At 38.1% G+C, this 12,500-nt stretch overlaps 1 protein-coding gene across 1 annotated transcript; it reads right to left on the bottom strand.

Annotated features, from left to right (window-relative positions):
* Nucleotides 1–3,439: 3,439 nt before the first annotated feature.
* LOC138043627 (E3 ubiquitin-protein ligase TRIM45-like) lies at nt 3,440–9,485 on the bottom strand. The gene is made up of 2 exons (XM_068889986.1): nt 9,371–9,485; nt 3,440–7,303 (listed from the first exon to the last, which is right to left on the bottom strand). The coding sequence occupies exon 2, from the start codon at nt 7,254–7,256 to the stop codon at nt 5,844–5,846; it is 1,413 nt and encodes a 470-aa protein (XP_068746087.1). The 5' UTR covers nt 7,257–7,303; nt 9,371–9,485; the 3' UTR covers nt 3,440–5,843.
* Nucleotides 9,486–12,500: the final 3,015 nt, after the last annotated feature.

Genomic DNA, 12,500 nt, shown 5'->3' with positions numbered 1-12,500 from the left:
GGGAGCTCATTACCCGGAGCCTCCATCCTCCATACTAACCCTCTGAATCAACTCTCTCCCGTATCCTCCTAAGCACTTCATTGGGGGCTTTAGTGGGTTTTTTCACAATAGCCAGTAATAAGAGACCTATGGTCAGCAATTTATTACGTCACATACGTATGTGACGTATGTGAAACACTTCACGTATGTTCTCAGTCACATACGTCAAAATACAGAAGTTCTAAAAAATAGAAATATACGGGACAGGATTGACTCAAGGGTACAATACAGATGGAAGCTCCGGGTAATGGGATCCTGCCGGCGATCGACTGAGACAGGGATCGAACTGGCGACCTGCAGCAATATTGGGAAGATAGATATTGAAATAACAAAACAGGTGTATTGTATTGTTCAAAAGGAATAATTAAATGTTTGTTTTATGGCACAGGTGCACGTCTTGTAAAGGCACTGACTACAAATATTCATCGGGTGAGGTCACCAACCTCGTTTAGGAGAAAACAGAAAGCCAACCAGGCGATCCCTCGACAACACGTCTCCCCTATAGCGCGGTTTCACTTTCACTCTCGGGCTGAAATAACGCTTTAGCATCATCAAGGCAATCACTTGACTTTTTGTTTTGCGATAGTCTAAAAAGTTCCCCGTTTTGCTCTTTACTAATGTGCTCTGAAAACGGCCATTCTTTTTTCTAGCGAGCTTTCCCGCACGAAAGTCAGTCGCCATTTTGAAATGTTTTTGGCCACGTTAGATATATCAATATTCACACATGGCTAAAAGTCTTTATCGTTAAATTTAAACATTGTTTTGTTTAGAAATATGCTTTGAGACAAAGAAAACGGAACTGAGCCGTGAAATTTGACCATAAAGCCTCCTAGGCATGCCTGAATACGAACGTGGCCAACGCTGTGTTATGGCAGGATGCGCATTGCAATACTAGGGAATCACCTTAACCAACGGTTAGTGCTAACCAGGCCTCGGTTGTCCAAAAAGTGGATAACGCTATCCACCGGATAAACACTAGCAAAAGAGTTATCCAGTGGATAGCGCTACCCTTCGAATAGCTGGGGCCAGGTTTACGTGATTGGTGAACCTGTGGTAAAAACTATGCAACCGCGCGAAATTGGAACGAAGAGAAAGAGTTCCTCGTGCCGTAAGTGATGAGGTAATTATAAGGTTTGGACTAAACGTTCTGTTTCAAAACCACCGCGAATTGAAGGGAAAAAGTTATCCCTTATATGTAGGACTTGGCGAAGGACCCTGCATTGCACTCGGGAAATTCTCCCTGAGACAATTTTCCCACCCTTTAGACAGTGCCTTTGACTGTGTTATATGACAACTAACCGTTCAAACCCTGTAATCAACAGTCAGACCTTAATGCAAAAAGCAGTGCTTTTGATAGTCGGGGCGAGTTTTTATCACCGTTATCTTCTCGTATACATACATACATATTTTGTGACAGTTGTTATTAATTGAAAATAGTATCACCCAACTAGTGTACTACTGCAAATCCTGCATTTTAATTGGCTACGCTACTAGAGGACGATTAGTAATAGTCCTTGAGTAGCGAAAAGCGTTACGCTTACTTTCGTTTTATACCCAAATAAATATTTCTTCAACTTGCATTTGTTTACTTTATTATTGCCTTTTCTTTCCGACTAGTTGGGTGATACTAAAACCATTTGACCCTTCGCCCTCAAGGGCCACTGGTCAATAGCCCATTCGGCTTCGCCTCATGGGTTATTGACCCATAGCCCTGCAAGGGCTACAGGTCTAATTGTAATATAGGATTTTGTGTCATACAATTCAGGGAGTAATTGCGCCCGAAATTTCAAAAAAAGTAAAATCAAAATATTTTGAAATCACTTGCCCAATTACTCCCTTAATCGTGCTCAAAATTTCAAAATATGTATATTCAAAATGTTTTGAAATTACTTGCCCGATTACTCCCTGAATTGTACTCCACTCAGTCCTATTACAATTATTAATAATTATTATTGTATATTATTATTATTATTATTATTATTATTATTATTATTATTATGATGGTTAGATATACAATGTACTACTGTGTAATATTTATAATATTGCAAGAGAAATTTCTCTCTCAACATCTGAGTCCAAATCATGGACTTCGGGATGCAAAGAGAGTTCTACTTGATGGAAAGGACCCGCCTGAGAAGGTGGGCTGTAGAAAGGATAAATTATTATTATTGTTATTATTATTATTATTATTATTGTAACTTTTACAAAATTCCCCTGGATCTGATTGGTTCTGTGCGTGCCAATTTGTTGTGTAATTGGTGCTTCATTGTGTGGGTGCTCAATTACAGGTATCCAATTTGAACAACTCCAAATTGGATGCTTGTATTGGGATACCCACACCATTCGTGCATCAATCACAGACACTTGGATAGGGTCTTTCTTGCTGTTTTCCCACTGTTTGCAAAACAGATTGAATTACTAAATTATTCTTTTGTCAAATGCCTTGTTACCTAGTCATCTGCCATTTATCATGACCTGTGCTTTTTTGCTATCCCTTTGGTGATAACACCAAATATCTTTTCAAAAGGGTTTGTGTGAAAAGGGGCTGGTACTCTGCCAATCTCGTTCCCAGAGTCCACTTCTTTTTTGGTCAGCACCAAGAACACAGACTCTGGTCACTTCCAAGGGAGGAAGTCTGCAAATCACTGACTTCCGACTCGTCCACGCACGCTTGGAGTGGTTGGTCTTAGATCTTTTGTTTCATCAATGGGGGAAAGTAAAAGTTAATATTTTGCATTGCTAATGTATTGAAAATGAGATTGCAGAAAAGCAATAGAAAAAGATGATTTCTTGGTGTATCAAAGCTGCTGCCTAATGGTCGCCTGGCTGCCTGAGGCGCCTTAGTTATGAGCACGGGCAGGGTTCTCCTTATCATAGGCCATAACCGGTAAAATTACCCGCTTGTAAGAGCACTTATTACCGCCTGCAAAAAGCTCAGAAGTCGCTTATCCTTTGCAGAACGTCCAACATTAACCAATAAAATATTGCTTTACCGGTTTGAAAAGGTGCCATACCTGTTGTGCTGAAAACTAGGGAGAACGCTTATGGGGACCAAATTTCTGAACAAGTAGCCTGAACGGGTGCCTGCCTTATCACAAGGTGATTCATCCTCACTTTTAATTAATTAATTCTGGGCTCTTGAAAAAATGACTTGGGCTACTATTATCTTTTAATGTTGGAAGCCTGAATTTTCTTAGGCAGCAGCCTTGTAGATTTTTATAAAATAAGATTATCAAAGGTCCACAGTATTTGATAGACAGATTGAAGTTTTCTTTTGCAGATTTTGAAGGCCCTTTTTTACAGAATGTAAGAAGTGTGGGACATTCTAATTTAGTTTTATCGCTGAAAAAGTACTCTACATGCTGTACATTATTAACAAATTAATATCTTGCCAGGGATAATAGTTTCCATGTACTTTATTTCCAGCACCTTAGGGAATAATAATAATTTAAAGTAAAACTGTCTATTTTTTGCAAACTTTGATTGTAATAACATTGAATTTATCACTCTAATTATTTTTTTATATTACTTTTTTTTCAATTATCCTGCAGGTAGCAGTAAAAATAGGCAATTGGATTGCATACATGTGGTAGTGCAGTAACACAGCACTTTATTCGATAATACCGGTAATTGTCAACTGAGCTGCGTTTTGTTTTCCCGGAGAATCAAGGTTTGTCTTTCTGTAATACTTAGCTCTAATTGCACACAATATTGTTGTGGTACCACATATTACAGTAGTGCCAGGTTAGATATCTTAATAGGTAAATAGCCAGGCCCTGAGAAGACATGTGGTTACTAGTAAAATACTAAATGCAGAAAGATTGAAGCAAATAAAACGGAATCGAGATACATTGGCTTTCAGGCTCACATGTTGATCATTTTTGAGCTCCCTTGCAACTTCTTTTTCACCTCAAGTTTAAGCATGTGTCCGAGCTTCTGACAGCTTTCCAAGACAAAAGTTCACTGAAGTTAAACACTGTCGAGCAGGGTTAGTATCTGGATGGGTGACCTCAAAATATACGACTTGAAATGTCAGAAAGATAGCACTGAAAATTTTATTTTAACGCTCAAAGATGCGAACTAAGCAAGGTACAGATTTTGTTAGCCTGCTTTTAACACAAAAAAATACTGATAAAAAATTAAATGAATATTGGTACACAGGTTTTATTTAGGAAGAGCAGAAGCAAGTTTTCAGAAGAAGTGTTGATTGAGAATAAAATAATTTGCCATCAGCAACAACATTTGCTATGTGAAAACAACGTAAACTTTGAACCACGAATATAAAGAATTACCATCAGCAAAAAACATTTTGGGAGATTTTTGCTACGTTCAATTTTTCTATTGTACTTTTGGCTGCACAAGCAAACTGCAAAATTGAAAGTGTTGTCGAATTGGGTTTTTGTTTTTGTTGGTTTGTTTTTTTTTTCTTTCAAGTGTGATAAAGTTTGACAACAAATGTGCGAATTCATGAACACAAAGATCACGATTGCCTAACTCTTGAGGTTGACCATTGTTTATGCAAAGTCAAAAATTTACTCTCCTAGACGAGGTTATTTATCACGAGGTAATTCCATCATTTTGGAAATAGCAGCTGCTTTATTATTCATCAGCGTCACAAATTCTTGCCGATTTTGGCGCTCATTTTGTTGAAACTCAAGCACGCTTCCAACAGACCTGTTTATTTTAGTGATTTATGTATGTGCTGCAGGCCTATAGTCACCACGGACTTACACTCTTACACTCTTACCATCCGGTGACTGTGTAGTGCACTACCTCGAAAACAAAAACAGCTTGATTTTACATAGTCTTTAAATTATTATAAAATGTATCTTAGGGAAACAATCACATTGGTTTCAAGTCCCAACCTTTTGATTCGTGGACTCAACCATTGTTTTTAAACGATAAACATATTACTTTTAAGAAAGAAAAAAACAAAAAAAAAAATGATGTCACTTACATTTTCTAACTTCATTAGTTTCTCCAAAGTGGGTTAAACCAAATGGGAGCATTACTTTTTGCAGTGCAAGCTGAGGAACTTTTCATGACCAAGTCATGCATCACTTACTTATGCCAATTCTAGAACAGAAGTTCAAAAGACTTGCTTTGTTGCATAAGCAAAACGTTGGTAGTAACCCAAGAAAGTATTAAAGTAACCCAATTTTGTCTTAAATTAAAGCTTAGCCAATCTGTCACTCTGTGCAATTTGATTGCAATCAAGTGGTTCGATCAAAGGCTGTATACCTTTGTCCAGAAGATAAGCCACTACTTTTTGTAGGAGATGCCTGACACTTTAAATGAATATTAATTAAGCAAGTAGAGTGATATAAAATAAATATCAAAAAGTGTCAGTGATTTTTAAAATAATCGCAGACCCTTAATTCTTCAGTGTGAAGAAAAGCCACTATCCTGAGTGTAAAATTAATGTACTTCACATTAAAGGTTGGAAAATTTTCATAAATTATATACCTTTTCTTAAATGTGCTTAAATAGAGAGTGCATGTTCATGGTTACGTGAGCAAATATTGAAACCGTGTGATAGTGACTTGAAAGAATAAACCCTTTCACTCCCAAGAGTGCCACTTATAGATTTTACTCTAACGCCAGACGATTTTACTCGTCAATGGGGAACCCCACGGGGCTGAAAGGGTTAACTTACAACAAAATTGAACAATAATTATCCGCTAAAGGCAAACTAAATATATATATGAGCTTATGCAAGGAGGCAAATGCCACCCTATTCAATGTATTCAATATTATTCATGTGTATTTAACCTTGGCGGGCCATTTTGGAATAAAGTGTATTTTTATTGTACTCCAAAGTACACAGCAGATGGTGGATTGATGTATGGGCGAATGGGAACTGAAATGCCATCCCAGGTGTCCATTTCATTTGAGTGCTGATTGTAGATCACCAGCTGCTTGAAATCCAAGTCAAGATAAAACAGAAGTAAGTCGCCACACTGCCAATTGCTCATGGTGCTTACCAAAGCTGATGAGTTAGGATAGTACTTCTTGCCATCAATCCATCGCCAGGTCCGATTTCCATCTGTGACACCAACTTCAAATGGTGGCGAGTCTGGGGACCTTCCCAGTTTGTCAGGTGCAAGAATTCGAACTTGCCAAGAATGCCGGCCAAGTTTAAACCAGCATCCTGTTAGTGACTCTTTCTCCTTGTCATACACTTGAGGTGGAAGCACAGCGCATTCTGTGTCTAAAATGTAGATGGCAGACTCCACTCTCCAGCGGATTGGCTCTTCTGTGATAAGCTGCCCTGCTACTGATACCTGTATCATGTATGTGCCTTGCAAGTTTGGGCAGTAACAGAAAGTATAGCTGTCAGTTTTGTTCCCAATGGTGATTTTCTGTGGATCTTTACTTCCTGGTTGTGTGATCTGAACCTCAACCAGGTTGACCCCAACTTTGTTTACTCTTGAATGGACATCCACCATCATGACAACAAAGAAAGATGTTTGTTGACATCTTGAAGTAAATATGCCATCACTATTTCCTCCAAGCATGGTCAGGACATATTGACCCATGCTTTGAATGTCTTTATCACTGATGTGAACCATCTTATCCACGATGTCTTCAACAGCCACAGATTTGTCAACTTCAACAGAGAAATTGCTTGTGCGACATGGCTCCCATTGCAGGGCAACCTGATTAAAATCGAGCAGACCATCAAACTGATTTTTCATTGTGATTATTTCTATATCTGACATTTCGTTCAAAACATGTTCAGTGTAGTTAACCCCTGTGGTAATTTCTTCCAAAGCGAGGTTCAAGGTTTCCCTCTGGTGCTCTAACTGTTGCACCTTCTTGTGACATAGCAAACCAACTTCTCTTTTTAACTGGGCTTGTTTGCGTTCTAGGACCTCTATGTTTTGGTTGATAAGGTTATCAATTTCTTTTTCAGCCTCTAAGGCCCTTGCTTCCACTTGCTTTTTCATGTCTGCAACCCAAAATATTGAGCCACGGAGACCAGAGAGCTTTTGTTTGGTAACGCAAAGGTTGTTTTGAATTGCTTTCCGTTCTTTTGCACTGGCATTTGCAATGGAAAGATACTTGTGACTCCGGTGTCCTTCATGTACAACGCAGGTCCTACATAACATCTTGTTGCATGTTTGACACAAAAATTTGACGGCATCTGTGGGATGTTGGTTGCAGCATGGGCTGGCTTTTGATACCAATGTATGTGTAGCACTGGTTTTGTCCATTATATGTGTTGATTGTACTGTTATTGGGTAAGTCCCTTGACAAATCCCTAAGGAAAAACAGGAGTTTTCTATCAGATTTATATAGCTTTTATAGGGATTTGAAACATTGCTTTAACAATCTTTTCTTTTACATGAGCCAAATATGGTGGTCAGCCACCTTCAAGAACACTTTTCGTTAATATTGTTCAGCCAATGACTGTTCAGTGTAACAAATATTTGTTAATTTGTTGACAAATTTCTCCCACAATTAAAACAAAATCAAAGACCATTTTTACGAGAGGTGGATGATGATAAGATGATGGATACAAAAAATTCCAGAGTGCGATCGACGCACCTTACCGTGGCCGCCTAACAAAGTTTTCTACGAATTGTCCGCCAATTGTCATGCTTCCTTAATTGCAAAGCTCGCACTGTTGTAAGTTGAACACCGTTGCATGGGTTGTTGAGTGGACATATTTACACATAGTTGTCAAATGTGAAAGTTTGTCGGGTGGCCACGGTAAGGCGTGTTGTACTGTAGATATTATAAAGGTTAGCACCTTATCTACCAAAGGAAATACTTAGCCTTGGCAAAGAACACAATAGAAATTGCATGGCCAAGATAAACACATCATTGATGTCATTCAAACTATGCCTTTTACGATGTCAGGGTTCAAAGTGCAAGGCTCATTTTACTGAATTTTACACGCTCAAAGAGCATCTGCTTACTAAAACATTTACAAAGGTGAAGGTGGTGAATTTGTCATTTTAGCTGTGAATAGTATTCTCATGGAACTTAAGACTATTGAATATCATTTTCTCGAATCATAATTCTTTCAGCAAATTGATCAACCTGGGCTGCCAGTCCTGCAGCTCTGACGACATGAAATTATCAAGTGTTTATCAGAGTTGCTCGTACGAAATTAATTATTGACATTTAAGAAATTCCTTCAGAATTAGCTTTTGTTTGAACTCTGTGCTTGTAATAAATTTTGCTCAATAGCCGATTTTAAATAGCTAACAGTCATTTCGACAGGCATTTTTTAAAAAAGTCTTGTGTGATTTTAAAGCTATTTGGCGTGTTTCGCGATCGAAAGTTGAGCTGGGGAGAGCATATATTTCAATAATTAACGAAGTAAGGTTCAAAGGCGAATTTGTGTTGCATTAGAATCACACACGTACGATTAAAGGGAAAAAAAAGAAAACAGCGTTTCGTTGTCAAATGATTGTCGTAAATATATATGTCGAAGAAGATTTATCTTTGTTAAGGCTGTTATTGCAACTGTCCGCAACCTCGACTAAACCAGAATAGCTCGGAATATACGCCTGACTTGTAAACAAACTCCGACCCTTGACGAAAATTTCAGCACGTAGTCAAATCATCAAATCATCTCCCTCCACTAACTATGGTCAAATGTTATAGGGAATCGTCGAATTAAAAATTTGAAGCATGTACCATCACCGAGAAAGTTCCACAATAAACTTCTACAAGGCGAAATATCAGTCAAAAGTGGCTGATGTTTCGTTAAAAAGAGCTTGCTTTCGATTCGATTTTCTTTATGGCTGCCTGAAACAACGGGGATATAATAACTCGGCGCATGTTTCCATGATACACTGGTTTATAAAGATTCAACAGGAAGTATAATGACAGAATTTTTATCTTTTGGATGCGAATACATTTTCGGGAAGTGATAAAATTTATGAACTGTGTGGGTGTGTTTGGGGGTGTGCTCGAAGCATGACAACAGAAAAAGCACGAATGATCATAACAAGATGAAAATTCACTTTAATACTTTTCGCATTGAAAAATGATGAGAAGCCTCCCTCCGGTGTAGATAATGAAGTGAATTAAGAACCAAAACTCTTTGGACTTTTATCGAACATATCAATTTATTGCTCAAAGGCACGAATGGGTTCTATTACTTTCCAGACGCCGTGTGAGGATCACACACCCATCAGTCTCGCTCGAATATACTTTCATTTCGCGATTTCTCAACCAAATCATCGAAAAATCGTACTACTTTTCAATACTGGAAATATTACAAACTCGAATGTTCTCGATGTCATGAAAATAAAATGATGTACTGGATACACCACAAGAATATTAATATAGAAAATCACAAAATTGAACTTACTGGAGATGAACAGGATTCTTTTAACTCAATGATAGAATGAAATCATTGAAATCCGTCGCAGAATCCCACTCTTGGGCACGACAGCTGGTTTAGACAGCATACGACTGTTGTTTTTCGCAGTTTTTCTAATATTAGCTCTCGTGCCCAACCTCCAGCGATCACGAAACCAAATTTGCTGGGAATGAGGAAGTTTAAAGCGGCTTTGTGCGAACTGGTGATTAATGCGACAGCGGGATAGCAGTCTATGCTGACAATATTTTTTTGGGTCGCACGCTGTCTTGTCTTCAAAAGAAACTTCTGCATCAACAAGCGTTCATTTCGGTTCGTGACGAAGACCCAAATCACGGAACTTTTGAACTGTTTTGAAAACGGAACTTTGACCTAAGGCTTGTATTTTTCGTGTTCATCTGTACTTGTCCCAAAAAATCGGAATGTTTGAGTGAAACGCCCTTCGACGAGAAGCCGTATTTTCTGAAAAGTAGGCGGCTGTTTTAATGCAATCTAATTTCTTGGCACTGATTTGATTAATGGTCATAAAGCTTTTCAAGGTCAATATGTACTGACATTAACCATTATAGTCACACGTGCGTTGCTTTTGGATATTGATATTGCAATAAATAATAATCACGAATGAAGTTTCAAGCTTTAATAGGCGAGCATTGTATAATTAGTTAAATAAACCCCTTCAGCTGGCTGGTATGTCGGCTGATAATGTCCGCGGCTGAGAGATTGTTCGGAAAATGAATATTTGGCCGAAAAGCGAAGCTTCGAGGGCAAATATGAAACTGAGGACAATCTCTCAGCCAAGGACATTGTAAGCCAACATACCACCAAGCAAGAAAGGGGTTTATTTATTTTATAACCCTGCCATTAATGTTCCTATGTGGTAAAAAGCCAGTGCCTCATATTTTTTTTAGATGCAGCGTTCAAAATTTGACTAGAAAGATAGCCTGCAATGGCGTCGAAAGTCATGTAACGCGAATGGCGTTTTAGTGGATCCTTAAACAAAATATACCCTTATGGAAGTCAGTTGGATAAACTAGGCAGGAATCTCAAAAGCGACGAGTAATGGACTTCGACAACAATCTATCGCCCGTCGAGACGAAATCAAAGTGAGCTGTATTTACCTGAAGTACATGGTAATTTGACACGATTGAGTTTCTTGTCTTCACGCACGCAATGAAATAGGAAGAGGTTTTCGCCTCTAAGAGCAAATATGTTGTTTGTTTCAATAAAATTTTCGCTGCGAAAGGATTCTGTGGTATTTTCTGCCTTTGTGAATTATAATATCATGTTGTGTATTGAATTTTCGAGCTTAAGGTTCAAATGTGATATGGGAGAAATTTTTTTTTATTGCTCTGTAAGCAGGAAGGGTTCACAGGCCTGTTGGAAGCGTGCTTGAGTTTCAACAAAATGAGCCCCAAAATCAGTGAAAACTTGTGACGCAGATGAATAATACTGAAGTAGCTGCTATTTCCATAATGATGGAATTACCTGGTGATAAATAACGTCGTACGCGTCTTGGAGAGTAAATTTTGACTTTTGCATAAACAAGAGTTGGGCGATTGTGATCTTTGTTTTGACTTCGCTCATTACATTGTCAAACTTTATAACACTTGACAGAAAAAGAAACTTTCAAAAACCCGGTATCTTGCCATCATTTGACACAGATACTTCACTGTTTGGCGACTAAACATGCCGCGGTAACTTAATCACGGCGCCCGCTGAATTCCGGCATGTCACTTTCGATTTTGCGATTTATTTGAACGTAGCAAAAATCTCCCAAAATGTTTGTCGCTGATCGTAACTTTTTATATTCTATATTCACGGTTCAAAATTAATGTTGTTTTCATGTCGTAAATATTTTATTCTCGATCGACCGTCCCGGAAACTTCGTTCTGCTCTTTCTAAAAACTGTATATCAATAGTTATTTGCTTTTGCATCAGTATTTGTTTTGCATAAAGCAAGCTAACAGAATCTGTACCTTGCTGAGTTCGCATTTGTTAGCGTTAATAGTATTTTCGGTCAGATGCTTCTGTTTTATGAGGGGTTTATTGTTTTGGTCTCCCATCCTGACATTAACCCCGCCCGAAAGGGCTAACTTCATTGAATTTTAGTGTTACAAAGCTGTCAGATGCTCATAGGGCACACTTGTGGTGAAAAGAAGTTGTGAGGGAACTTGAAAATTATCAACATGTCAGCCCAGAAGCCAATGTTTCTCGCTTCTCCTTTATTTGTTATTCTTCAGAGACTGGAATGCTGTATTTCAATACCACACAATTCAGTGCCTTCTGATTTTCTGTAACACGTACCACAGGCAACCCAGTGTTTGCTTCACGGAAGCATCTCGTTTTTTATTGGAATGCAACTTTGATTTTAAATCTCTTTAAGTGTCTATTCCCATTAAATTTTACAAAGACATCTTGTATACCTGGCAGACGATAAACCAACATTCTCCAGAAAACAAAGAACAAATACTAAACAAAATCTTATGGAATAACTGCTTTATTAAAATTGAAAAGTTCTCCTTCTATTATCAAAGTTGGCATAAGGCAGGAGTGATCAGAGTAAAAGACATTTTTTGTGAAAACAGCTTTTTAACTTTCAATGACTTCTGCCGAAAGTTCACAATTAAAACTAATTTCCTCACATATTACGGCTTATGTAACTCAATTCCTCAAAAATGGATTCGTTTGTTAAAGCAATCTAACCCAAACATACCTACGAATTCAGAATACGTGGGGAAAATACCTTTAAGCAAGCTTTCCTGCAAATCAGCCTCTAGATTTCTTATCAGCCAGAAATTTGACCCTCCTACAAGTGAAAGAAGAATGTTGCAAGCAAATCTCGACGAGCAAGCAATCAGCACTATTTACAGTATTCCCTTCAAAGTGACCAAAGATATAAGACTCGTCATTTTTCAATTTAAAATTGTGCACCACATCTTGGCCACCAATGCTACTCTTTTCCGACATAAAATTATTCAACATGATAAATGTCATCTCTGTGATCAGAAACAAACCCTGAACCCCTAAACCTGCTTTTTGTTTCTTGTCCGGATGTGCTGGCCTTCTGGCAAAGCTTTTCTCGTTGGTGGAATGTTAAGAATGATGACTTTATCGTGTTGAA

The sequence above is a fragment of the Montipora capricornis genome, chromosome 3 (assembly GCF_036669925.1).
Source record: "Montipora capricornis isolate CH-2021 chromosome 3, ASM3666992v2, whole genome shotgun sequence".
Lineage (NCBI taxonomy): Eukaryota > Metazoa > Cnidaria > Anthozoa > Scleractinia > Acroporidae > Montipora > Montipora capricornis.
The sequence above is the reverse complement of the archived record's forward strand: the minus strand, read 5'-3'. Positions and strand labels throughout refer to the sequence as shown.

Coding starts and splice junctions, on each gene's coding strand:
- LOC138043627 (XM_068889986.1), bottom strand. CDS start 7,256: ATGGACAAAACCAGTGCTACACATACATTGGTATCAAAAGCCAGCCCA.